Raw genomic sequence first — 18,245 nt, 5'->3', positions numbered from 1 at the left:
AGCTGTCCGAGCGGCCGTTTCCCGTCCTGCTCGCAATATAGCTACTGTTTCGTGACCGTCAGCAGAATATAGACTAGGGAAGCAGACACACGACGACCATAGAAATGGTGTATGGCTTCATGCCACCTGTTTCCAGCGTAGGGCTGAGCAACTGCATCTGCCGAGGCCCGTTAGCTCAGTTGGTTAGAGCGTCGTGCTAATAACGCGAAGGTCGTGGGTTCGATCCCCCCACGGGCCACTACTCTTTTACTACTACGAAAAGGCAGCGCCGATTTCAGCTGGCGAGTGTGATGACCAGAAGATCATCACCCTGCGTGGAAGTTGACAGAGGATCCGAACCCGACTCGTCGGGAAGCGCTGCAGCATTCACTCGGCAATGGCCATAATATCTTGAATACACTGGTTCTCAACCGATAAAGAGAAAATGAAAGAAAATGTCCGATTGCCGATGCGTAACAACTTTGGCCCTTGTCAGTACTTGGGCGAGTGAGCGCATGGGAACACAGGGCACTATTTGCACTTTTACTTCCTATTTTTGTTTCTCCTTTGTTTTCGGAGCTACAGCCCGATTCGGTCAGGGAGACGCCACCGTGAAATGAAGGGGGCGTGCTGTGTGTCTATCGCCTCGCCTCTCCTTAGCTCTCTCAGTCGTTTCTCGTGCTTGTCGTTTTGATAAAGGCCGATTTGAGAGCGTCAGCTCTCGCGTCAGCTGAGCAAAGTCGAGACAAGTCGAGACACACTAAGGGCTGGTATGCAGCGAGTAAGAGGGCGAAAAAACAATAATTTAAGAGCGCGTGGCAAAAGTACTCATACGCGAAATTAAAAGCCTGCTGCGGTGGCCGGGAATCGAACCCGGATCAACTGCTTGGAAGGCAACTATGCTGACCATTACACCACCACCGCACAAGCGGGCGCCGCGCGTCCGCGCTGTGTCGGCTTCCCGCCAGTCGGCAGCGGCGGAAGGTGATCGTACCTGGCAGGCGCATTTCGAGGCAGGCTAGGGGAGCACATCCAGACGCATTCGGACAGCGTATCCGCGCACATTTCGCATCCTTTGGCAAGAGTTGGGCGCCGGCGACGCAAGAGTACGCAGAGGACCGCGTTCTGGCGGCATTTTTAAGCAGTGCAGTGCAGGATTCAGCGTCTGCAGCATCTTTCCCACAGAATGCTACGGCGCTTGACGGCAGTCCCACTTTCCCTTGAGACATCTGCTCGGGAAGCAGCGTCAAGTTACCGCTGGCCCCAGCATCGGTGGTTCAGTGGTAGAATGCTCGCCTGCCACGCGGGCGGCCCGGGTTCGATTCCCGGCCGATGCATCATTTTGCTTTTCCCGCGATGATGCTGCCGCGTGGCTTGAGCGCTTGAGATGCACGATCCACAAGAATGTGTAGCTGGATTTCCCTTGAGAAGGACCGAGAACGCAGCACTCGCGGGTCCCCACTAGGACGCTCGCATCATGTTCTACAGACTAGCGTCGGCCTGGCCTCACAAGTTGCCGGGTCCGGGTGCCTCCGAGGCTCTGAACTTTAACGACAAGGAGTGCTGCCTATCGTTGCAACAGCTGCAGCAGCACCGCAATCAACTGGGCCGGCAGTGCACGTGTAGCAACAGAACACGTTATCCAGGAAGTACAGTGTCTCTACGTCTAATATTGGGTACGGCATTTACCCAGTTTGCAGGACAAGCGGTGCACCCGTGCCTCGGTAGCGCAGTAGGCAGCGCGTAAGTCTCATAATCTTAAGGTCGTGAGTTCGATCCTCACCCGGGGCATTTAATTTTCTGTGACTGATGGTGGTGCTGTTGCTAGGGCGCCAACGTATTTCTTGTTTGTTATCCACAACGTTTCAACGCTTCAGCGGGAAAATGTTTACTTCCTGTTATTGCTACTTACAGCTTCCCTTTTCCTCTTCTCCCAGCAGAGCATGAAGCCAAAAGCATTGCTCTGCGACGTTTGAGGTGCGCGCCTTGCCAGTCACTATGTGCAAAGATGCTCGCAAAGAGAGAGGGGCGCCGACGCGGCACTCGACACGAAATGCGACAAGCGACCGTACGAACGGTCCAACGAAACGGCCGCATCCGGTGTGGTCTAGTGGCTAATTGAGCAACGTGTGACGATAGAGGCGGAACTAAATACTAGTCAAATTAACTGATAATTTGCAAAGATCGGAGATCAGCAAAGAAATACTTGAGGAAGGAATGCGAAATGGCGGTGGCGAGTGGCTTGAGTTCGGGGATCAGTCGACTACGATTTCTGCAGAAATGTATCATCCCTGGAACATATTCATGTGGCATTAAATGTACTTTATTGAATTCACAACATGCAAGGTGTTATAAACACTGGAATCCAAAGTTTAAGAGGCTTAGGGGGCTTAAGGTTCAGAAAATTGAATTACCAAATTTTGAAGAAGACACGGACGAACTGTCTGAGGAAGAAGTACGGAGTAGACTTAAGGAAAGAGGTCTTCTCCCACCAAGGCCATGGGTAGAAAGACCATTTTTCATAAGTTGCACAGGTGGTGCATTTGAACCATATGTTCCACCAGAAGGTGATGGGAAAATGTCTATAATCTCTGTTCCAGGAGCAAAGCAGAAATTTGAAATGGTTGAAAAGAAAAGCAAGTCAATGATGGCCATTCGTAAGATCCGCTCCTTTGAAGAAGAGTTCAACACTCAGGTCTTCACAGATGCTGCACAAGAAATTTACATAAATGCTCACAACTGCATGGCAAGCAAGGATTTTGTGAAGTTACAACAGTTTGTTACTGAACGTGCCTATCCACAAATTAAGCATAATTCAGAAGATAAAACAATACACTGGAAATTTGTTAAATCATTAGAAGCACCAAGAGTTGTTCATGCTCGTTGTACAGACATCATCTCAAAGGAAAATGTATTTGCGCAAGTCACTGTGAGATTTCATACTCAGCAGATCCTGGCAGTATATGATCGTTTCGGCCGCCTGATGCATGGAAGTGAAATTTTAGCAAAAGATGTATTGGAGTATGTTGTCTTCGAAAAACATATGGCTAATCAGTATGGCATTTGGCGAATTCACGATAAAATCATACCAGATTGGATGCCCCCAAGAGAACCAATGGAAAAAACTTACGTAAAGACTGAAGAGCCACCAGTTGAAACCCAAGTGGAGACTGTTCCTGAAAACAAAGCACAAGAAACAGTTTCAAATGTATGATCTTTGTTTATTGTCCAATTGTATTTTCTGTACTTATGCAGTGTTTTATAAACTGTTTGTGAATATTTGAAGAAAAAAATGAATTTGTGTAAGTGAATAAACAAATTTATTTGGAAAAAAAAAAAAAAAAAAAAGTGGCTAGGATACCTGGCTTTCACCCAGGAGGCCCGGGTTCGATTCCCGGTACCGGAACGGAATTTTTTCCACACGAATCGTGACAGGTTTGAGCTGTCCGAGCGGCCGTTTCCCGTCCTGCTCGCAATATAGCTACTGTTTCGTGACCGTCAGCAGAATATAGACTAGGGAAGCAGACACACGACGACCATAGAAATGGTGTATGGCTTCATGCCACCTGTTTCCAGCGTAGGGCTGAGCAACTGCATCTGCCGAGGCCCGTTAGCTCAGTTGGTTAGAGCGTCGTGCTAATAACGCGAAGGTCGTGGGTTCGATCCCCCCACGGGCCACTACTCTTTTACTACTACGAAAAGGCAGCGCCGATTTCAGCTGGCGAGTGTGATGACCAGAAGATCATCACCCTGCGTGGAAGTTGACAGAGGATCCGAACCCGACTCGTCGGGAAGCGCTGCAGCATTCACTCGGCAATGGCCATAATATCTTGAATACACTGGTTCTCAACCGATAAAGAGAAAATGAAAGAAAATGTCCGATTGCCGATGCGTAACAACTTTGGCCCTTGTCAGTACTTGGGCGGGTGAGCGCATGGGAACACAGGGCACTATTTGCACTTTTACTTCCTATTTTTGTTTCTCCTTTGTTTTCGGAGCTACAGCCCGATTCGGTCAGGGAGACGCCACCGTGAAATGAAGGGGGCGTGCTGTGTGTCTATCGCCTCGCCTCTCCTTAGCTCTCTCAGTCGTTTCTCGTGCTTGTCGTTTTGATAAAGGCCGATTTGAGAGCGTCAGCTCTCGCGTCAGCTGAGCAAAGTCGAGACAAGTCGAGACACACTAAGGGCTGGTATGCAGCGAGTAAGAGGGCGAAAAAACAATAATTTAAGAGCGCGTGGCAAAAGTACTCATACGCGAAATTAAAAGCCTGCTGCGGTGGCCGGGAATCGAACCCGGATCAACTGCTTGGAAGGCAACTATGCTGACCATTACACCACCACCGCACAAGCGGGCGCCGCGCGTCCGCGCTGTGTCGGCTTCCCGCCAGTCGGCAGCGGCGGAAGGTGATCGTACCTGGCAGGCGCATTTCGAGGCAGGCTAGGGGAGCACATCCAGACGCATTCGGACAGCGTATCCGCGCACATTTCGCATCCTTTGGCAAGAGTTGGGCGCCGGCGACGCAAGAGTACGCAGAGGACCGCGTTCTGGCGGCATTTTTAAGCAGTGCAGTGCAGGATTCAGCGTCTGCAGCATCTTTCCCACAGAATGCTACGGCGCTTGACGGCAGTCCCACTTTCCCTTGAGACATCTGCTCGGGAAGCAGCGTCAAGTTACCGCTGGCCCCAGCATCGGTGGTTCAGTGGTAGAATGCTCGCCTGCCACGCGGGCGGCCCGGGTTCGATTCCCGGCCGATGCATCATTTTGCTTTTCCCGCGATGATGCTGCCGCGTGGCTTGAGCGCTTGAGATGCACGATCCACAAGAATGTGTAGCTGGATTTCCCTTGAGAAGGACCGAGAACGCAGCACTCGCGGGTCCCCACTAGGACGCTCGCATCATGTTCTACAGACTAGCGTCGGCCTGGCCTCACAAGTTGCCGGGTCCGGGTGCCTCCGAGGCTCTGAACTTTAACGACAAGGAGTGCTGCCTATCGTTGCAACAGCTGCAGCAGCACCGCAATCAACTGGGCCGGCAGTGCACGTGTAGCAACAGAACACGTTATCCAGGAAGTACAGTGTCTCTACGTCTAATATTGGGTACGGCATTTACCCAGTTTGCAGGACAAGCGGTGCACCCGTGCCTCGGTAGCGCAGTAGGCAGCGCGTAAGTCTCATAATCTTAAGGTCGTGAGTTCGATCCTCACCCGGGGCATTTAATTTTCTGTGACTGATGGTGGTGCTGTTGCTAGGGCGCCAACGTATTTCTTGTTTGTTATCCACAACGTTTCAACGCTTCAGCGGGAAAATGTTTACTTCCTGTTATTGCTACTTACAGCTTCCCTTTTCCTCTTCTCCCAGCAGAGCATGAAGCCAAAAGCATTGCTCTGCGACGTTTGAGGTGCGCGCCTTGCCAGTCACTATGTGCAAAGATGCTCGCAAAGAGAGAGGGGCGCCGACGCGGCACTCGACACGAAATGCGACAAGCGACCGTACGAACGGTCCAACGAAACGGCCGCATCCGGTGTGGCCTAGTGGCTAGGATACCTGGCTTTCACCCAGGAGGCCCGGGTTCGATTCCCGGTACCGGAACGGGATTTTTTCCACACGAATCGTGACAGGTTTGAGCTGTCCGAGCGGCCGTTTCCCGTCCTGCTCGCAATATAGCTACTGTTTCGTGACCGTCAGCAGAATATAGACTAGGGAAGCAGACACACGACGACCATAGAAATGGTGTATGGCTTCATGCCACCTGTTTCCAGCGTAGGGCTGAGCAACTGCATCTGCCGAGGCCCGTTAGCTCAGTTGGTTAGAGCGTCGTGCTAATAACGCGAAGGTCGTGGGTTCGATCCCCCCACGGGCCACTACTCTTTTACTACTACGAAAAGGCAGCGCCGATTTCAGCTGGCGAGTGTGATGACCAGAAGATCATCACCCTGCGTGGAAGTTGACAGAGGATCCGAACCCGACTCGTCGGGAAGCGCTGCAGCATTCACTCGGCAATGGCCATAATATCTTGAATACACTGGTTCTCAACCGATAAAGAGAAAATGAAAGAAAATGTCCGATTGCCGATGCGTAACAACTTTGGCCCTTGTCAGTACTTGGGCGGGTGAGCGCATGGGAACACAGGGCACTATTTGCACTTTTACTTCCTATTTTTGTTTCTCCTTTGTTTTCGGAGCTACAGCCCGATTCGGTCAGGGAGACGCCACCGTGAAATGAAGGGGGCGTGCTGTGTGTCTATCGCCTCGCCTCTCCTTAGCTCTCTCAGTCGTTTCTCGTGCTTGTCGTTTTGATAAAGGCCGATTTGAGAGCGTCAGCTCTCGCGTCAGCTGAGCAAAGTCGAGACAAGTCGAGACACACTAAGGGCTGGTATGCAGCGAGTAAGAGGGCGAAAAAACAATAATTTAAGAGCGCGTGGCAAAAGTACTCATACGCGAAATTAAAAGCCCGCTGCGGTGGCCGGGAATCGAACCCGGATCAACTGCTTGGAAGGCAACTATGCTGACCATTACACCACCACCGCACAAGCGAGCGCCGCGCGTCCGCGCTGTGTCGGCTTCCCGCCAGTCGGCAGCGGCGGAAGGTGATCGTACCTGGCAGGCGCATTTCGAGGCAGGCTAGGGGAGCACATCCAGACGCATTCGGACAGCGTATCCGCGCACATTTCGCATCCTTTGGCAAGAGTTGGGCGCCGGCGACGCAAGAGTACGCAGAGGACCGCGTTCTGGCGGCATTTTTAAGCAGTGCAGTGCAGGATTCAGCGTCTGCAGCATCTTTCCCACAGAATGCTACGGCGCTTGACGGCAGTCCCACTTTCCCTTGAGACATCTGCTCGGGAAGCAGCGTCAAGTTACCGCTGGCCCCAGCATCGGTGGTTCAGTGGTAGAATGCTCGCCTGCCACGCGGGCGGCCCGGGTTCGATTCCCGGCCGATGCATCATTTTGCTTTTCCCGCGATGATGCTGCCGCGTGGCTTGAGCGCTTGAGATGCACGATCCACAAGAATGTGTAGCTGGATTTCCCTTGAGAAGGACCGAGAACGCAGCACTCGCGGGTCCCCACTAGGACGCTCGCATCATGTTCTACAGACTAGCGTCGGCCTGGCCTCACAAGTTGCCGGGTCCGGGTGCCTCCGAGGCTCTGAACTTTAACGACAAGGAGTGCTGCCTATCGTTGCAACAGCTGCAGCAGCACCGCAATCAACTGGGCCGGCAGTGCACGTGTAGCAACAGAACACGTTATCCAGGAAGTACAGTGTCTCTACGTCTAATATTGGGTACGGCATTTACCCAGTTTGCAGGACAAGCGGTGCACCCGTGCCTCGGTAGCGCAGTAGGCAGCGCGTAAGTCTCATAATCTTAAGGTCGTGAGTTCGATCCTCACCCGGGGCATTTAATTTTCTGTGACTGATGGTGGTGCTGTTGCTAGGGCGCCAACGTATTTCTTGTTTGTTATCCACAACGTTTCAACGCTTCAGCGGGAAAATGTTTACTTCCTGTTATTGCTACTTACAGCTTCCCTTTTCCTCTTCTCCCAGCAGAGCATGAAGCCAAAAGCATTGCTCTGCGACGTTTGAGGTGCGCGCCTTGCCAGTCACTATGTGCAAAGATGCTCGCAAAGAGAGAGGGGCGCCGACGCGGCACTCGACACGAAATGCGACAAGCGACCGTACGAACGGTCCAACGAAACGGCCGCATCCGGTGTGGTCTAGTGGCTAGGATACCTGGCTTTCACCCAGGAGGCCCGGGTTCGATTCCCGGTACCGGAACGGAATTTTTTCCACACGAATCGTGACAGGTTTGAGCTGTCCGAGCGGCCGTTTCCCGTCCTGCTCGCAATATAGCTACTGTTTCGTGACCGTCAGCAGAATATAGACTAGGGAAGCAGACACACGACGACCATAGAAATGGTGTATGGCTTCATGCCACCTGTTTCCAGCGTAGGGCTGAGCAACTGCATTTGCCGAGGCCCGTTAGCTCAGTTGGTTAGAGCGTCGTGCTAATAACGCGAAGGTCGTGGGTTCGATCCCCCCACGGGCCACTACTCTTTTACTACTACGAAAAGGCAGCGCCGATTTCAGCTGGCGAGTGTGATGACCAGAAGATCATCACCCTGCGTGGAAGTTGACAGAGGATCCGAACCCGACTCGTCGGGAAGCGCTGCAGCATTCACTCGGCAATGGCCATAATATCTTGAATACACTGGTTCTCAACCGATAAAGAGAAAATGAAAGAAAATGTCCGATTGCCGATGCGTAACAACTTTGGCCCTTGTCAGTACTTGGGCGGGTGAGCGCATGGGAACACAGGGCACTATTTGCACTTTTACTTCCTATTTTTGTTTCTCCTTTGTTTTCGGAGCTACAGCCCGATTCGGTCAGGGAGACGCCACCGTGAAATGAAGGGGGCGTGCTGTGTGTCTATCGCCTCGCCTCTCCTTAGCTCTCTCAGTCGTTTCTCGTGCTTGTCGTTTTGATAAAGGCCGATTTGAGAGCGTCAGCTCTCGCGTCAGCTGAGCAAAGTCGAGACAAGTCGAGACACACTAAGGGCTGGTATGCAGCGAGTAAGAGGGCGAAAAAACAATAATTTAAGAGCGCGTGGCAAAAGTACTCATACGCGAAATTAAAAGCCTGCTGCGGTGGCCGGGAATCGAACCCGGATCAACTGCTTGGAAGGCAACTATGCTGACCATTACACCACCACCGCACAAGCGGGCGCCGCGCGTCCGCGCTGTGTCGGCTTCCCGCCAGTCGGCAGCGGCGGAAGGTGATCGTACCTGGCAGGCGCATTTCGAGGCAGGCTAGGGGAGCACATCCAGACGCATTCGGACAGCGTATCCGCGCACATTTCGCATCCTTTGGCAAGAGTTGGGCGCCGGCGACGCAAGAGTACGCAGAGGACCGCGTTCTGGCGGCATTTTTAAGCAGTGCAGTGCAGGATTCAGCGTCTGCAGCATCTTTCCCACAGAATGCTACGGCGCTTGACGGCAGTCCCACTTTCCCTTGAGACATCTGCTCGGGAAGCAGCGTCAAGTTACCGCTGGCCCCAGCATCGGTGGTTCAGTGGTAGAATGCTCGCCTGCCACGCGGGCGGCCCGGGTTCGATTCCCGGCCGATGCATCATTTTGCTTTTCCCGCGATGATGCTGCCGCGTGGCTTGAGCGCTTGAGATGCACGATCCACAAGAATGTGTAGCTGGATTTCCCTTGAGAAGGACCGAGAACGCAGCACTCGCGGGTCCCCACTAGGACGCTCGCATCATGTTCTACAGACTAGCGTCGGCCTGGCCTCACAAGTTGCCGGGTCCGGGTGCCTCCGAGGCTCTGAACTTTAACGACAAGGAGTGCTGCCTATCGTTGCAACAGCTGCAGCAGCACCGCAATCAACTGGGCCGGCAGTGCACGTGTAGCAACAGAACACGTTATCCAGGAAGTACAGTGTCTCTACGTCTAATATTGGGTACGGCATTTACCCAGTTTGCAGGACAAGCGGTGCACCCGTGCCTCGGTAGCGCAGTAGGCAGCGCGTAAGTCTCATAATCTTAAGGTCGTGAGTTCGATCCTCACCCGGGGCATTTAATTTTCTGTGACTGATGGTGGTGCTGTTGCTAGGGCGCCAACGTATTTCTTGTTTGTTATCCACAACGTTTCAACGCTTCAGCGGGAAAATGTTTACTTCCTGTTATTGCTACTTACAGCTTCCCTTTTCCTCTTCTCCCAGCAGAGCATGAAGCCAAAAGCATTGCTCTGCGACGTTTGAGGTGCGCGCCTTGCCAGTCACTATGTGCAAAGATGCTCGCAAAGAGAGAGGGGCGCCGACGCGGCACTCGACACGAAATGCGACAAGCGACCGTACGAACGGTCCAACGAAACGGCCGCATCCGGTGTGGTCTAGTGGCTAGGATACCTGGCTTTCACCCAGGAGGCCGGGGTTCGATTCCCGGTACCGGAACGGAATTTTTTCCACACGAATCGTGACAGGTTTGAGCTGTCCGAGCGGCCGTTTCCCGTCCTGCTCGCAATATAGCTACTGTTTCGTGACCGTCAGCAGAATATAGACTAGGGAAGCAGACACACGACGACCATAGAAATGGTGTATGGCTTCATGCCACCTGTTTCCAGCGTAGGGCTGAGCAACTGCATCTGCCGAGGCCCGTTAGCTCAGTTGGTTAGAGCGTCGTGCTAATAACGCGAAGGTCGTGGGTTCGATCCCCCCACGGGCCACTACTCTTTTACTACTACGAAAAGGCAGCGCCGATTTCAGCTGGCGAGTGTGATGACCAGAAGATCATCACCCTGCGTGGAAGTTGACAGAGGATCCGAACCCGACTCGTCGGGAAGCGCTGCAGCATTCACTCGGCAATGGCCATAATATCTTGAATACACTGGTTCTCAACCGATAAAGAGAAAATGAAAGAAAATGTCCGATTGCCGATGCGTAACAACTTTGGCCCTTGTCAGTACTTGGGCGGGTGAGCGCATGGGAACACAGGGCACTATTTGCACTTTTACTTCCTATTTTTGTTTCTCCTTTGTTTTCGGAGCTACAGCCCGATTCGGTCAGGGAGACGCCACCGTGAAATGAAGGGGGCGTGCTGTGTGTCCATCGCCTCGCCTCTCCTTAGCTCTCTCAGTCGTTTCTCGTGCTTGTCGTTTTGATAAAGGCCGATTTGAGAGCGTCAGCTCTCGCGTCAGCTGAGCAAAGTCGAGACAAGTCGAGACACACTAAGGGCTGGTATGCAGCGAGTAAGAGGGCGAAAAAACAATAATTTAAGAGCGCGTGGCAAAAGTACTCATACGCGAAATTAAAAGCCCGCTGCGGTGGCCGGGAATCGAACCCGGATCAACTGCTTGGAAGGCAACTATGCTGACCATTACACCACCACCGCACAAGCGGGCGCCGCGCGTCCGCGCTGTGTCGGCTTCCCGCCAGTCGGCAGCGGCGGAAGGTGATCGTACCTGGCAGGCGCATTTCGAGGCAGGCTAGGGGAGCACATCCAGACGCATTCGGACAGCGTATCCGCGCACATTTCGCATCCTTTGGCAAGAGTTGGGCGCCGGCGACGCAAGAGTACGCAGAGGACCGCGTTCTGGCGGCATTTTTAAGCAGTGCAGTGCAGGATTCAGCGTCTGCAGCATCTTTCCCACAGAATGCTACGGCGCTTGACGGCAGTCCCACTTTCCCTTGAGACATCTGCTCGGGAAGCAGCGTCAAGTTACCGCTGGCCCCAGCATCGGTGGTTCAGTGGTAGAATGCTCGCCTGCCACGCGGGCGGCCCGGGTTCGATTCCCGGCCGATGCATCATTTTGCTTTTCCCGCGATGATGCTGCCGCGTGGCTTGAGCGCTTGAGATGCACGATCCACAAGAATGTGTAGCTGGATTTCCCTTGAGAAGGACCGAGAACGCAGCACTCGCGGGTCCCCACTAGGACGCTCGCATCATGTTCTACAGACTAGCGTCGGCCTGGCCTCACAAGTTGCCGGGTCCGGGTGCCTCCGAGGCTCTGAACTTTAACGACAAGGAGTGCTGCCTATCGTTGCAACAGCTGCAGCAGCACCGCAATCAACTGGGCCGGCAGTGCACGTGTAGCAACAGAACACGTTATCCAGGAAGTACAGTGTCTCTACGTCTAATATTGGGTACGGCATTTACCCAGTTTGCAGGACAAGCGGTGCACCCGTGCCTCGGTAGCGCAGTAGGCAGCGCGTAAGTCTCATAATCTTAAGGTCGTGAGTTCGATCCTCACCCGGGGCATTTAATTTTCTGTGACTGATGGTGGTGCTGTTGCTAGGGCGCCAACGTATTTCTTGTTTGTTATCCACAACGTTTCAACGCTTCAGCGGGAAAATGTTTACTTCCTGTTATTGCTACTTACAGCTTCCCTTTTCCTCTTCTCCCAGCAGAGCATGAAGCCAAAAGCATTGCTCTGCGACGTTTGAGGTGCGCGCCTTGCCAGTCACTATGTGCAAAGATGCTCGCAAAGAGAGAGGGGCGCCGACGCGGCACTCGACACGAAATGCGACAAGCGACCGTACGAACGGTCCAACGAAACGGCCGCATCCGGTGTGGTCTAGTGGCTAGGATACCTGGCTTTCACCCAGGAGGCCCGGGTTCGATTCCCGGTACCGGAATGGAATTTTTTTTCCACACGAATCGTGACAGGTTTGAGCTGTCCGAGCGGCCGTTTCCCGTCCTGCTCGCAATATAGCTACTGTTTCGTGACCGTCAGCAGAATATAGACTAGGGAAGCAGACACACGACGACCATAGAAATGGTGTATGGCTTCATGCCACCTGTTTCCAGCGTAGGGCTGAGCAACTGCATCTGCCGAGGCCCGTTAGCTCAGTTGGTTCAGTTCCGCTTTAGACGCCGTGCAGTGTGGACGTGCCTAGTCTTCCGCTCCGCCGTAGCGTTACGTATAGTGGACTATCGTTTTTGTTTACGTGTTGTGTTGCAACTTCTGTGAGTGTTTCTCCGTCGTTGTTTCGTACCTTGTGTTACTTTCTGTCCTTATTTCAGTGTTTTTTGTGTAGCGGTTTCGACCGCATATTTTGAAAATGTCGTCCCAGGTTATTCCTCGTCAGGCTACAGTTAGTTTTGCTTTTGACAAGTCAACCCGCCATGTGCAACCTAGTTCTCTTGAGATTCATGATTGGTTGGTAGATACCTTTGGTGTTCATTCGGATCAGGTGCACACTGCTTATTTTGATACCGAACTGTATGTTTTCTTTGTTAAGTTTATGGACCCACTTCAGGTTGATAAAATTCTTTCTAAATATGGTCATCAAGTTCTCTTTCGGCATCGGGATGATTCTGTAAGTACCGTGCTGCTTTCCAATGCTTCCATCACGTATACCAATGTTCGTGTTTACAACCTTCCACCGGAGGTGGATAATGTCTATCTTAAGGAGGGTCTACAGAAGTATGGTGATGTAAAGAGCATTCGCCTTGAACGCTGGTCAAGCCAACATCGCCTGCAATGTTACAGTGGTATTCGTTCAGTCGAAATGCACGTTAAGCAGAATATTCCATCTCACCTGCAGATCGGTGGATATCGTGTCCATGTAACATATAGTGGTCAGGTGGGCACCTGTTTTTTGTGCAATGAAAGTGGTCACGTGCGTACCGACTGTCCGCGGAGAGTTTTTGTTTTAAAAAATTCTCTCGAACAGCGTCGCAAGTTAACGGTCGCTGACCTCGTTGCAGGTGGTTCTGCTCTTGGTGTAGCACAGTCCAGTGGTAGTAGCGCCCCGCCACAGGTTTTGCGCACCCCTGATACAGAATTTCCTCCTTTGCGTGCTAAATCTGATGTTGTTCCGTCTGTCCCTCAGGTGGGTGTGCCACTTTTGAATAATAAGAGGCGCCGCCCACACGATGGAAATAGTACGGATGAGGATCTCCCTGAGATTCCCCAGTCCGAGCGACCGGCATCCTCCGAGCCACTGTGTACTGTAGCTGCTCCCTGCCCTCCTGAGGTAGCGGTTCCGGTGGCGGCTGCTGGCGCCCCTCCGGCCTCCGACGCAGCTTCTCTCGAGTCGGGTCGTCGGTCGGGCCTGTTGGCGCCGTCTTCCGAACCGACTTCGATGTCACAACAAGTGGAGCCGCGACAACTTCCTGCTTCGCTGCCCCATACCTCTGCCAGCGGAGCTGCTCCGCTTCCTTCCAACTCTGCGGCCTCGGACCTTCCTGCTCACGTTTCGCCTCCGTGCAGTCCATGTTTGCCGGAAGCTAGTGCAGGTGTTGACCATTCCGTTTTGTCGGATGTTTCCCCCGCGACCCCGGATCCCGCATGTGGACCGGCGCGGGTGGTGTCGGATACAGAACTTGACCCTCCTACGTCACCGGCGGCTGAAGTTTCCTTGCCCGTCAGCCGACGCAAGTTACGCGTTCAGCCGAACGTTAATGCTGTTCGTAAAAAACCGAAACGTAAGGGATCCGCGGAACGGGGTAGCAGTCCCCCTCCCTCGGATGCCTCCGTCACCCCTGCTATGGACTGTGACGCTGGTGCGTCGGTGTAGGTGATTTGTTTTCTCGCTTTTCTCTCTATGGTTCAAGCATACACCTTTCTTACCTTAAATGTTAACCGTATTGAGTCCGACGTTCGCATTGCCTCTTTGCGGCAGTTTATTTACGACGCCTGTGCGGACGTAGTGTTTTTGCAGGAAGTGTTGTTTTCTGATCTCTCTCTCCCTGGATTTCAAACTGTTTTTAATGTCGCGCCGGAATATTCAACAGGAACTGCTCTTTTCTTTCGAGAGGGCATTCCTATTACTGACATTGAATTCCTTGACTCTGGCCGTGGGATTGGTTGTCGTCTTTTTGATCTCCGCCTCGTTGTTTTGTATGCCCCCACTGGTTCGGGTCACACTGTGGCTCGATCGCGCTTTTATAAAGAAGAGCTTACTTATCTTTTGCGCCAGAGTCCTCGTAGTCTCCTGCTCGGAGGCGATTTTAATTGTGTTTTACGCCCTGCAGACCAGTCCCCCAATTTTAATTACTGCCGTGATTTACATGACTTAGTTCGTACGATGCATCTGCGTGATGTTTGGGAACACAAATATCCAACCCTGGTGAAATATACGTTTTTTACCGCGTCCTCATGCAGTAGACTCGACAGATTCTATTTATCTGATTTTTTATGTGATAAAATTCTTTCTGTCGATGTTATTCCTACTAGTTTTTCTGACCATTGTGCTTTTACTGCAACTGTAAATCTTAGTCGCCAACCTGCAAAACTTTATCGTTCCCAGTGGATGTTAAATGTTTCCCACCTTGCCGACAGTGCTATGGATGATGTTATAAGTGGCGTGTGGGAGCGATGTCTTCGCTCTGTCCCGCGATACCCCTCCTTGCTGGTTTGGTGGACTGCGTTTGCCAAGCCCAAGATTCGTCAGACTTTGATTTTCTACTGTGCTGCTAGGACGCGTGATTTTAAGAACACGTATGAATATTACTACTCTGTCCTGCGTGAACTATATGACGCGGCGGGTACCTCTCCACTGCGGATCCATGATGTTCGTCGTATTAAAGCCAAGCTCTTGAGCCTTAAACGACGACAGATGGATGGTCTGAGAGTTAAGTCGAAACCTCACTCTCTTGTTGAAGGTGAACTGACATCCTTGTACCACCTGCTACGGCATCAGACTCGTCGTCGTCGCTCCTTCATCTCTTCTCTTACGGTGGATGATGGGCGACAGCTTAGTGCACAGGAGGAAATGGTTCGTGCTCTTCATCAGTATTACACTAGTCTCTATTCTGCCGATGATTCTGGTGAGTCTCTTTCGGATGATGTCTTTGGGGATCTAACTGCGACGATCGCGCCTGACGCGAACGGCGAATTTCTCCGGGAGTTCCAGGTAGATGATGTTTTCGATTTTATTGCTCGCTCTCCGTCCAGTAAATCGCCGGGTCCAGACGGCCTGCCTAAAGAATTTTATCTCCGTTTTTGGCCTCTTTTGGGTGGCATTTTTACGCAGATTTTAAATGAGATTGTCAGAGGGATGGATGTGCCTGCCGATTTTAAAGTAGGGAAAATTGTTTTAATTCCGAAGTCCTCTGGTCGTTTATCTGCTGCCAATCTTCGTCCGCTCACATTGCTGAATTTGGACTATAAGACAGCTGCTAGAGCGCTCAATAGCCGGCTGTCTTCTCTGCTTCGGGGTGTGATTGGTGCACATCAATGTTGTTTTCATGATAGATCTATTCTGACACCAGTAGCCGAATATCGGGATGTTGTCTCGGTTGCGGCGGTTACAAACGTACATTGTGCCTTTGCTTTCCTTGATTTTTATAAGGCTTTTGATCACGTCAGTCATGTGTTTTTAGATCGTGTTTTAGGTACAATAGGTTTTAACGCTTCATCACGTGGTGTTCTTGGCAATTTGTACAGGGGAATAACAGCTCGGGTGTCTGTCAATGGGCAGCTGACGCCGCCCATTGCTATCCGCCGCGGAGTGCCTCAGGGTAGTCCGCTCTCTATGTCTTTATTCGTTTTGTCCCTGGAACCGCTGCTTCGGACTATTGCTCTCAAGCTTCAGGGTATGTCCCTCTCTGGTGGGAAGCTCTCGGTTAAGGCATATGCGGATGATGTCGTTGTTCTCCTCCGTCAACGAGATGATATCCCGTTGTTGAAAGGGGCAGTTGATGCATACTGTCGTGTCTCTGGAGCGCGTCTCAATCAGGGTAAATGTAAGTTCCTTGATATTCGAGGATTTCGCGATGCTGACGTCCCTTGGGCCACTTTTGTCGATCGCCATACGTCCTTGGGGATTATCATTGATCGGTGTCCTCTAAAAATGGCGGCTCTCAATTGGAAATCTGTCACCGAGAAGATACAGGGGGCTCTGATGGTCCATGAGCAGCGCTCTGCTACCATTTTGCAAAAAGTCCGAATTTTAGACACCTACGTCCTATGTAAAGCTTATTATGTTGCTCAGCTGTTCCCACTTCCCATGATGGTGGCGAAAAGGTTGCGCCAATTGTCTAGCAGGTTTATATGGAAGGGCCATCTATTCAAGTTACGTTACGAGGTAATGACGAAACCGCGTCTCTCCGGAGGCTTGGGCCTCTCTGACATTACTCGCAAGGCGTCTGCTTTGTACGTCCGCCGAACGACTCTAATTGTTACGCAAGAAGTGACTTCAATTACATCCAGGCTTTTTACTGTTGTGCGTCCGGCGAGCCTTGCACCACCTGTCGATGTCGGACGCCTAAATTTTAAGTTGAAACACATTCGGGAATTTTACATTGCGGTGAGTTACCTCGGTGACGTCTTCTTGCGGCGACCGGTGCCAACGACCAAGAGCTTGATTGCCCGCTGGGAGGGGCTGGCCAGTCCCAATCCAATAGAACTGGCGTCTCCATCCGTGTCCTGGAGGAACGTCTGGAAGAACGTTAGTCTGCCGATCCACTCTATGGCCGTGGCGTCCACGTGGTATAGGGTAATAAATAATTTGGTTCCCACCAATGTACGACTGCACCGTATTGGTCTTTCTGACACGGACACCTGTACTCGGTGTGGTCTCCTGGATACCCTTGAACATCGATTCACCTGCTGTGGGCACCTTGCTAATTGGCGTTGGCTCAGGAAACAACTTGCTTTTGTCACTAGGTCTGCTGAAGCCGCTTATACTATTGACATCATCGTCCGGCCCGATTCTTCCTTTTTTCCGCGGACGAAGCTCCATACCGTCATGTGGTTGATTGGCCAGTTCGTACATTTTGTCAACAGTTGTCATGAAGAGGATGGACACCTAGCGTTTCGGCAGTACATGCTTACTGCTTACTGGCAGCGCTTGCGATTGCCAGGCCTCCGAGATGATTTTGCCAATATGCTTAGCCTGACATTTGAAAGAGAGGGTGTTGGCTAAGGTCACCTGTGTGAGCCATTTTCTTTTATACTGTTTCTGAATTTGCCGCCTTTATGTATGTTTCTTCTCTACACCAGGACTGAAGTTTTCGTGTTTTAACCTTTATTTCAGTAAGCAGTCTACATTATATAGTCATGTTTTAGGATTTTAATTTCAGTACTGTACTTCTTTTGAAGTGGCTGTGTGGTGGATATTCTTTAATATTTTTTTCAATAGATATCTTCGTTCGAGTGGTAGAGTGTCTGCTTAAAAAAAAAAAAAAAAAAAAAAAAAAAAAAAAAAAAGTGGTTAAGGCGTCCGGCTCGAAATCAGATTCCCTGTAAAACAAAAAAAAAAAAAAAAAAAAAAAAAGGGGTATGATTCCTGCTTAGGGTGCAGGAGGTCCCGGGTTCAAATCCCGGACGAGCCCTAGCATTTTGTGCAAACTGATCGCACGTCAGTAAAAAAAAAAAAAAAAAAAAGTTGGTTAGAGCGTCGTGCTAATAACGCGAAGGTCGTGGGTTCGATCCCCCCACGGGCCACTACTCTTTTACTACTACGAAAAGGCAGCGCCGATTTCAGCTGGCGAGTGTGATGACCAGAAGATCATCACCCTGCGTGGAAGTTGACAGAGGATCCGAACCCGACTCGTCGGCAAGCGCTGCAGCATTCACTCGGCAATGGCCATAATATCTTGAATACACTGGTTCTCAACCGATAAAGAGAAAATGAAAGAAAATGTCCGATTGCCGATGCGTAACAACTTTGGCCCTTGTCAGTACTTGGGCGGGTGAGCGCATGGGAACACAGGGCACTATTTGCACTTTTACTTCCTATTTTTGTTTCTCCTTTGTTTTCGGAGCTACAGCCCGATTCGGTCAGGGAGACGCCACCGTGAAATGAAGGGGGCGTGCTGTGT

The 18,245-nt window shown here is 51.6% G+C and overlaps 1 protein-coding gene and 24 non-coding genes across 25 annotated transcripts; 20 read left to right on the top strand and 5 right to left on the bottom strand.

Moving 5' to 3' along the window:
• The first annotated feature begins 164 nt into the window (after positions 1-164).
• On the top strand, positions 165-238 carry Trnai-aau. Its single transcript has one exon. It is a non-coding gene; the product is annotated as a tRNA-Ile (tRNA).
• A 593-nt stretch (positions 239-831) lies between these two features.
• On the bottom strand, positions 832-903 carry Trnag-ucc. The gene has a single exon. It is a non-coding gene; the product is annotated as a tRNA-Gly (tRNA).
• Positions 904-1,245: 342 nt separating this feature from the next.
• On the top strand, positions 1,246-1,316 carry Trnag-gcc. The gene has a single exon. It is a non-coding gene; the product is annotated as a tRNA-Gly (tRNA).
• A 381-nt stretch (positions 1,317-1,697) lies between these two features.
• On the top strand, positions 1,698-1,770 carry Trnam-cau. Its single transcript has one exon. It is a non-coding gene; the product is annotated as a tRNA-Met (tRNA).
• A 334-nt stretch (positions 1,771-2,104) lies between these two features.
• Positions 2,105-3,311, top strand: LOC124759208 (probable 39S ribosomal protein L45, mitochondrial). Its single transcript, XM_047249089.1, has one exon. The coding sequence runs from the start codon at positions 2,204-2,206 to the stop codon at positions 3,191-3,193; it is 990 nt and encodes a 329-aa protein (XP_047105045.1). The 5' UTR covers positions 2,105-2,203; the 3' UTR covers positions 3,194-3,311.
• A 272-nt stretch (positions 3,312-3,583) lies between these two features.
• On the top strand, positions 3,584-3,657 carry Trnai-aau. The gene has a single exon. It is a non-coding gene; the product is annotated as a tRNA-Ile (tRNA).
• Positions 3,658-4,250: 593 nt separating this feature from the next.
• Trnag-ucc lies at positions 4,251-4,322 on the bottom strand. Its single transcript has one exon. It is a non-coding gene; the product is annotated as a tRNA-Gly (tRNA).
• A 342-nt stretch (positions 4,323-4,664) lies between these two features.
• Trnag-gcc lies at positions 4,665-4,735 on the top strand. The gene has a single exon. It is a non-coding gene; the product is annotated as a tRNA-Gly (tRNA).
• Positions 4,736-5,116: 381 nt separating this feature from the next.
• Trnam-cau lies at positions 5,117-5,189 on the top strand. The gene has a single exon. It is a non-coding gene; the product is annotated as a tRNA-Met (tRNA).
• A 305-nt stretch (positions 5,190-5,494) lies between these two features.
• Trnae-uuc lies at positions 5,495-5,566 on the top strand. Its single transcript has one exon. It is a non-coding gene; the product is annotated as a tRNA-Glu (tRNA).
• A 198-nt stretch (positions 5,567-5,764) lies between these two features.
• On the top strand, positions 5,765-5,838 carry Trnai-aau. The gene has a single exon. It is a non-coding gene; the product is annotated as a tRNA-Ile (tRNA).
• Positions 5,839-6,431: 593 nt separating this feature from the next.
• Positions 6,432-6,503, bottom strand: Trnag-ucc. Its single transcript has one exon. It is a non-coding gene; the product is annotated as a tRNA-Gly (tRNA).
• Positions 6,504-6,845: 342 nt separating this feature from the next.
• On the top strand, positions 6,846-6,916 carry Trnag-gcc. Its single transcript has one exon. It is a non-coding gene; the product is annotated as a tRNA-Gly (tRNA).
• Positions 6,917-7,297: 381 nt separating this feature from the next.
• Positions 7,298-7,370, top strand: Trnam-cau. The gene has a single exon. It is a non-coding gene; the product is annotated as a tRNA-Met (tRNA).
• Positions 7,371-7,675: 305 nt separating this feature from the next.
• Trnae-uuc lies at positions 7,676-7,747 on the top strand. The gene has a single exon. It is a non-coding gene; the product is annotated as a tRNA-Glu (tRNA).
• A 198-nt stretch (positions 7,748-7,945) lies between these two features.
• Trnai-aau lies at positions 7,946-8,019 on the top strand. Its single transcript has one exon. It is a non-coding gene; the product is annotated as a tRNA-Ile (tRNA).
• A 593-nt stretch (positions 8,020-8,612) lies between these two features.
• Trnag-ucc lies at positions 8,613-8,684 on the bottom strand. Its single transcript has one exon. It is a non-coding gene; the product is annotated as a tRNA-Gly (tRNA).
• Positions 8,685-9,026: 342 nt separating this feature from the next.
• Positions 9,027-9,097, top strand: Trnag-gcc. The gene has a single exon. It is a non-coding gene; the product is annotated as a tRNA-Gly (tRNA).
• Positions 9,098-9,478: 381 nt separating this feature from the next.
• On the top strand, positions 9,479-9,551 carry Trnam-cau. Its single transcript has one exon. It is a non-coding gene; the product is annotated as a tRNA-Met (tRNA).
• A 305-nt stretch (positions 9,552-9,856) lies between these two features.
• Positions 9,857-9,928, top strand: Trnae-uuc. The gene has a single exon. It is a non-coding gene; the product is annotated as a tRNA-Glu (tRNA).
• A 198-nt stretch (positions 9,929-10,126) lies between these two features.
• On the top strand, positions 10,127-10,200 carry Trnai-aau. Its single transcript has one exon. It is a non-coding gene; the product is annotated as a tRNA-Ile (tRNA).
• A 593-nt stretch (positions 10,201-10,793) lies between these two features.
• Positions 10,794-10,865, bottom strand: Trnag-ucc. The gene has a single exon. It is a non-coding gene; the product is annotated as a tRNA-Gly (tRNA).
• A 342-nt stretch (positions 10,866-11,207) lies between these two features.
• Positions 11,208-11,278, top strand: Trnag-gcc. The gene has a single exon. It is a non-coding gene; the product is annotated as a tRNA-Gly (tRNA).
• Positions 11,279-11,659: 381 nt separating this feature from the next.
• On the top strand, positions 11,660-11,732 carry Trnam-cau. Its single transcript has one exon. It is a non-coding gene; the product is annotated as a tRNA-Met (tRNA).
• A 305-nt stretch (positions 11,733-12,037) lies between these two features.
• On the top strand, positions 12,038-12,109 carry Trnae-uuc. Its single transcript has one exon. It is a non-coding gene; the product is annotated as a tRNA-Glu (tRNA).
• The last annotated feature ends 6,136 nt before the right edge of the window (positions 12,110-18,245 follow it).

This window comes from Schistocerca piceifrons, unplaced genomic scaffold (genome assembly GCF_021461385.2).
Source record: "Schistocerca piceifrons isolate TAMUIC-IGC-003096 unplaced genomic scaffold, iqSchPice1.1 HiC_scaffold_572, whole genome shotgun sequence".
Classification (NCBI taxonomy): domain Eukaryota; kingdom Metazoa; phylum Arthropoda; class Insecta; order Orthoptera; family Acrididae; genus Schistocerca; species Schistocerca piceifrons.
Note: the sequence above shows the minus strand (reverse complement) of the source record. Positions and strands in the feature narration are given on the sequence as shown.

Coding starts and splice junctions, on each gene's coding strand:
- LOC124759208 (XM_047249089.1), top strand. CDS start 2,204: ATGGCGGTGGCGAGTGGCTTGAGTTCGGGGATCAGTCGACTACGATTT.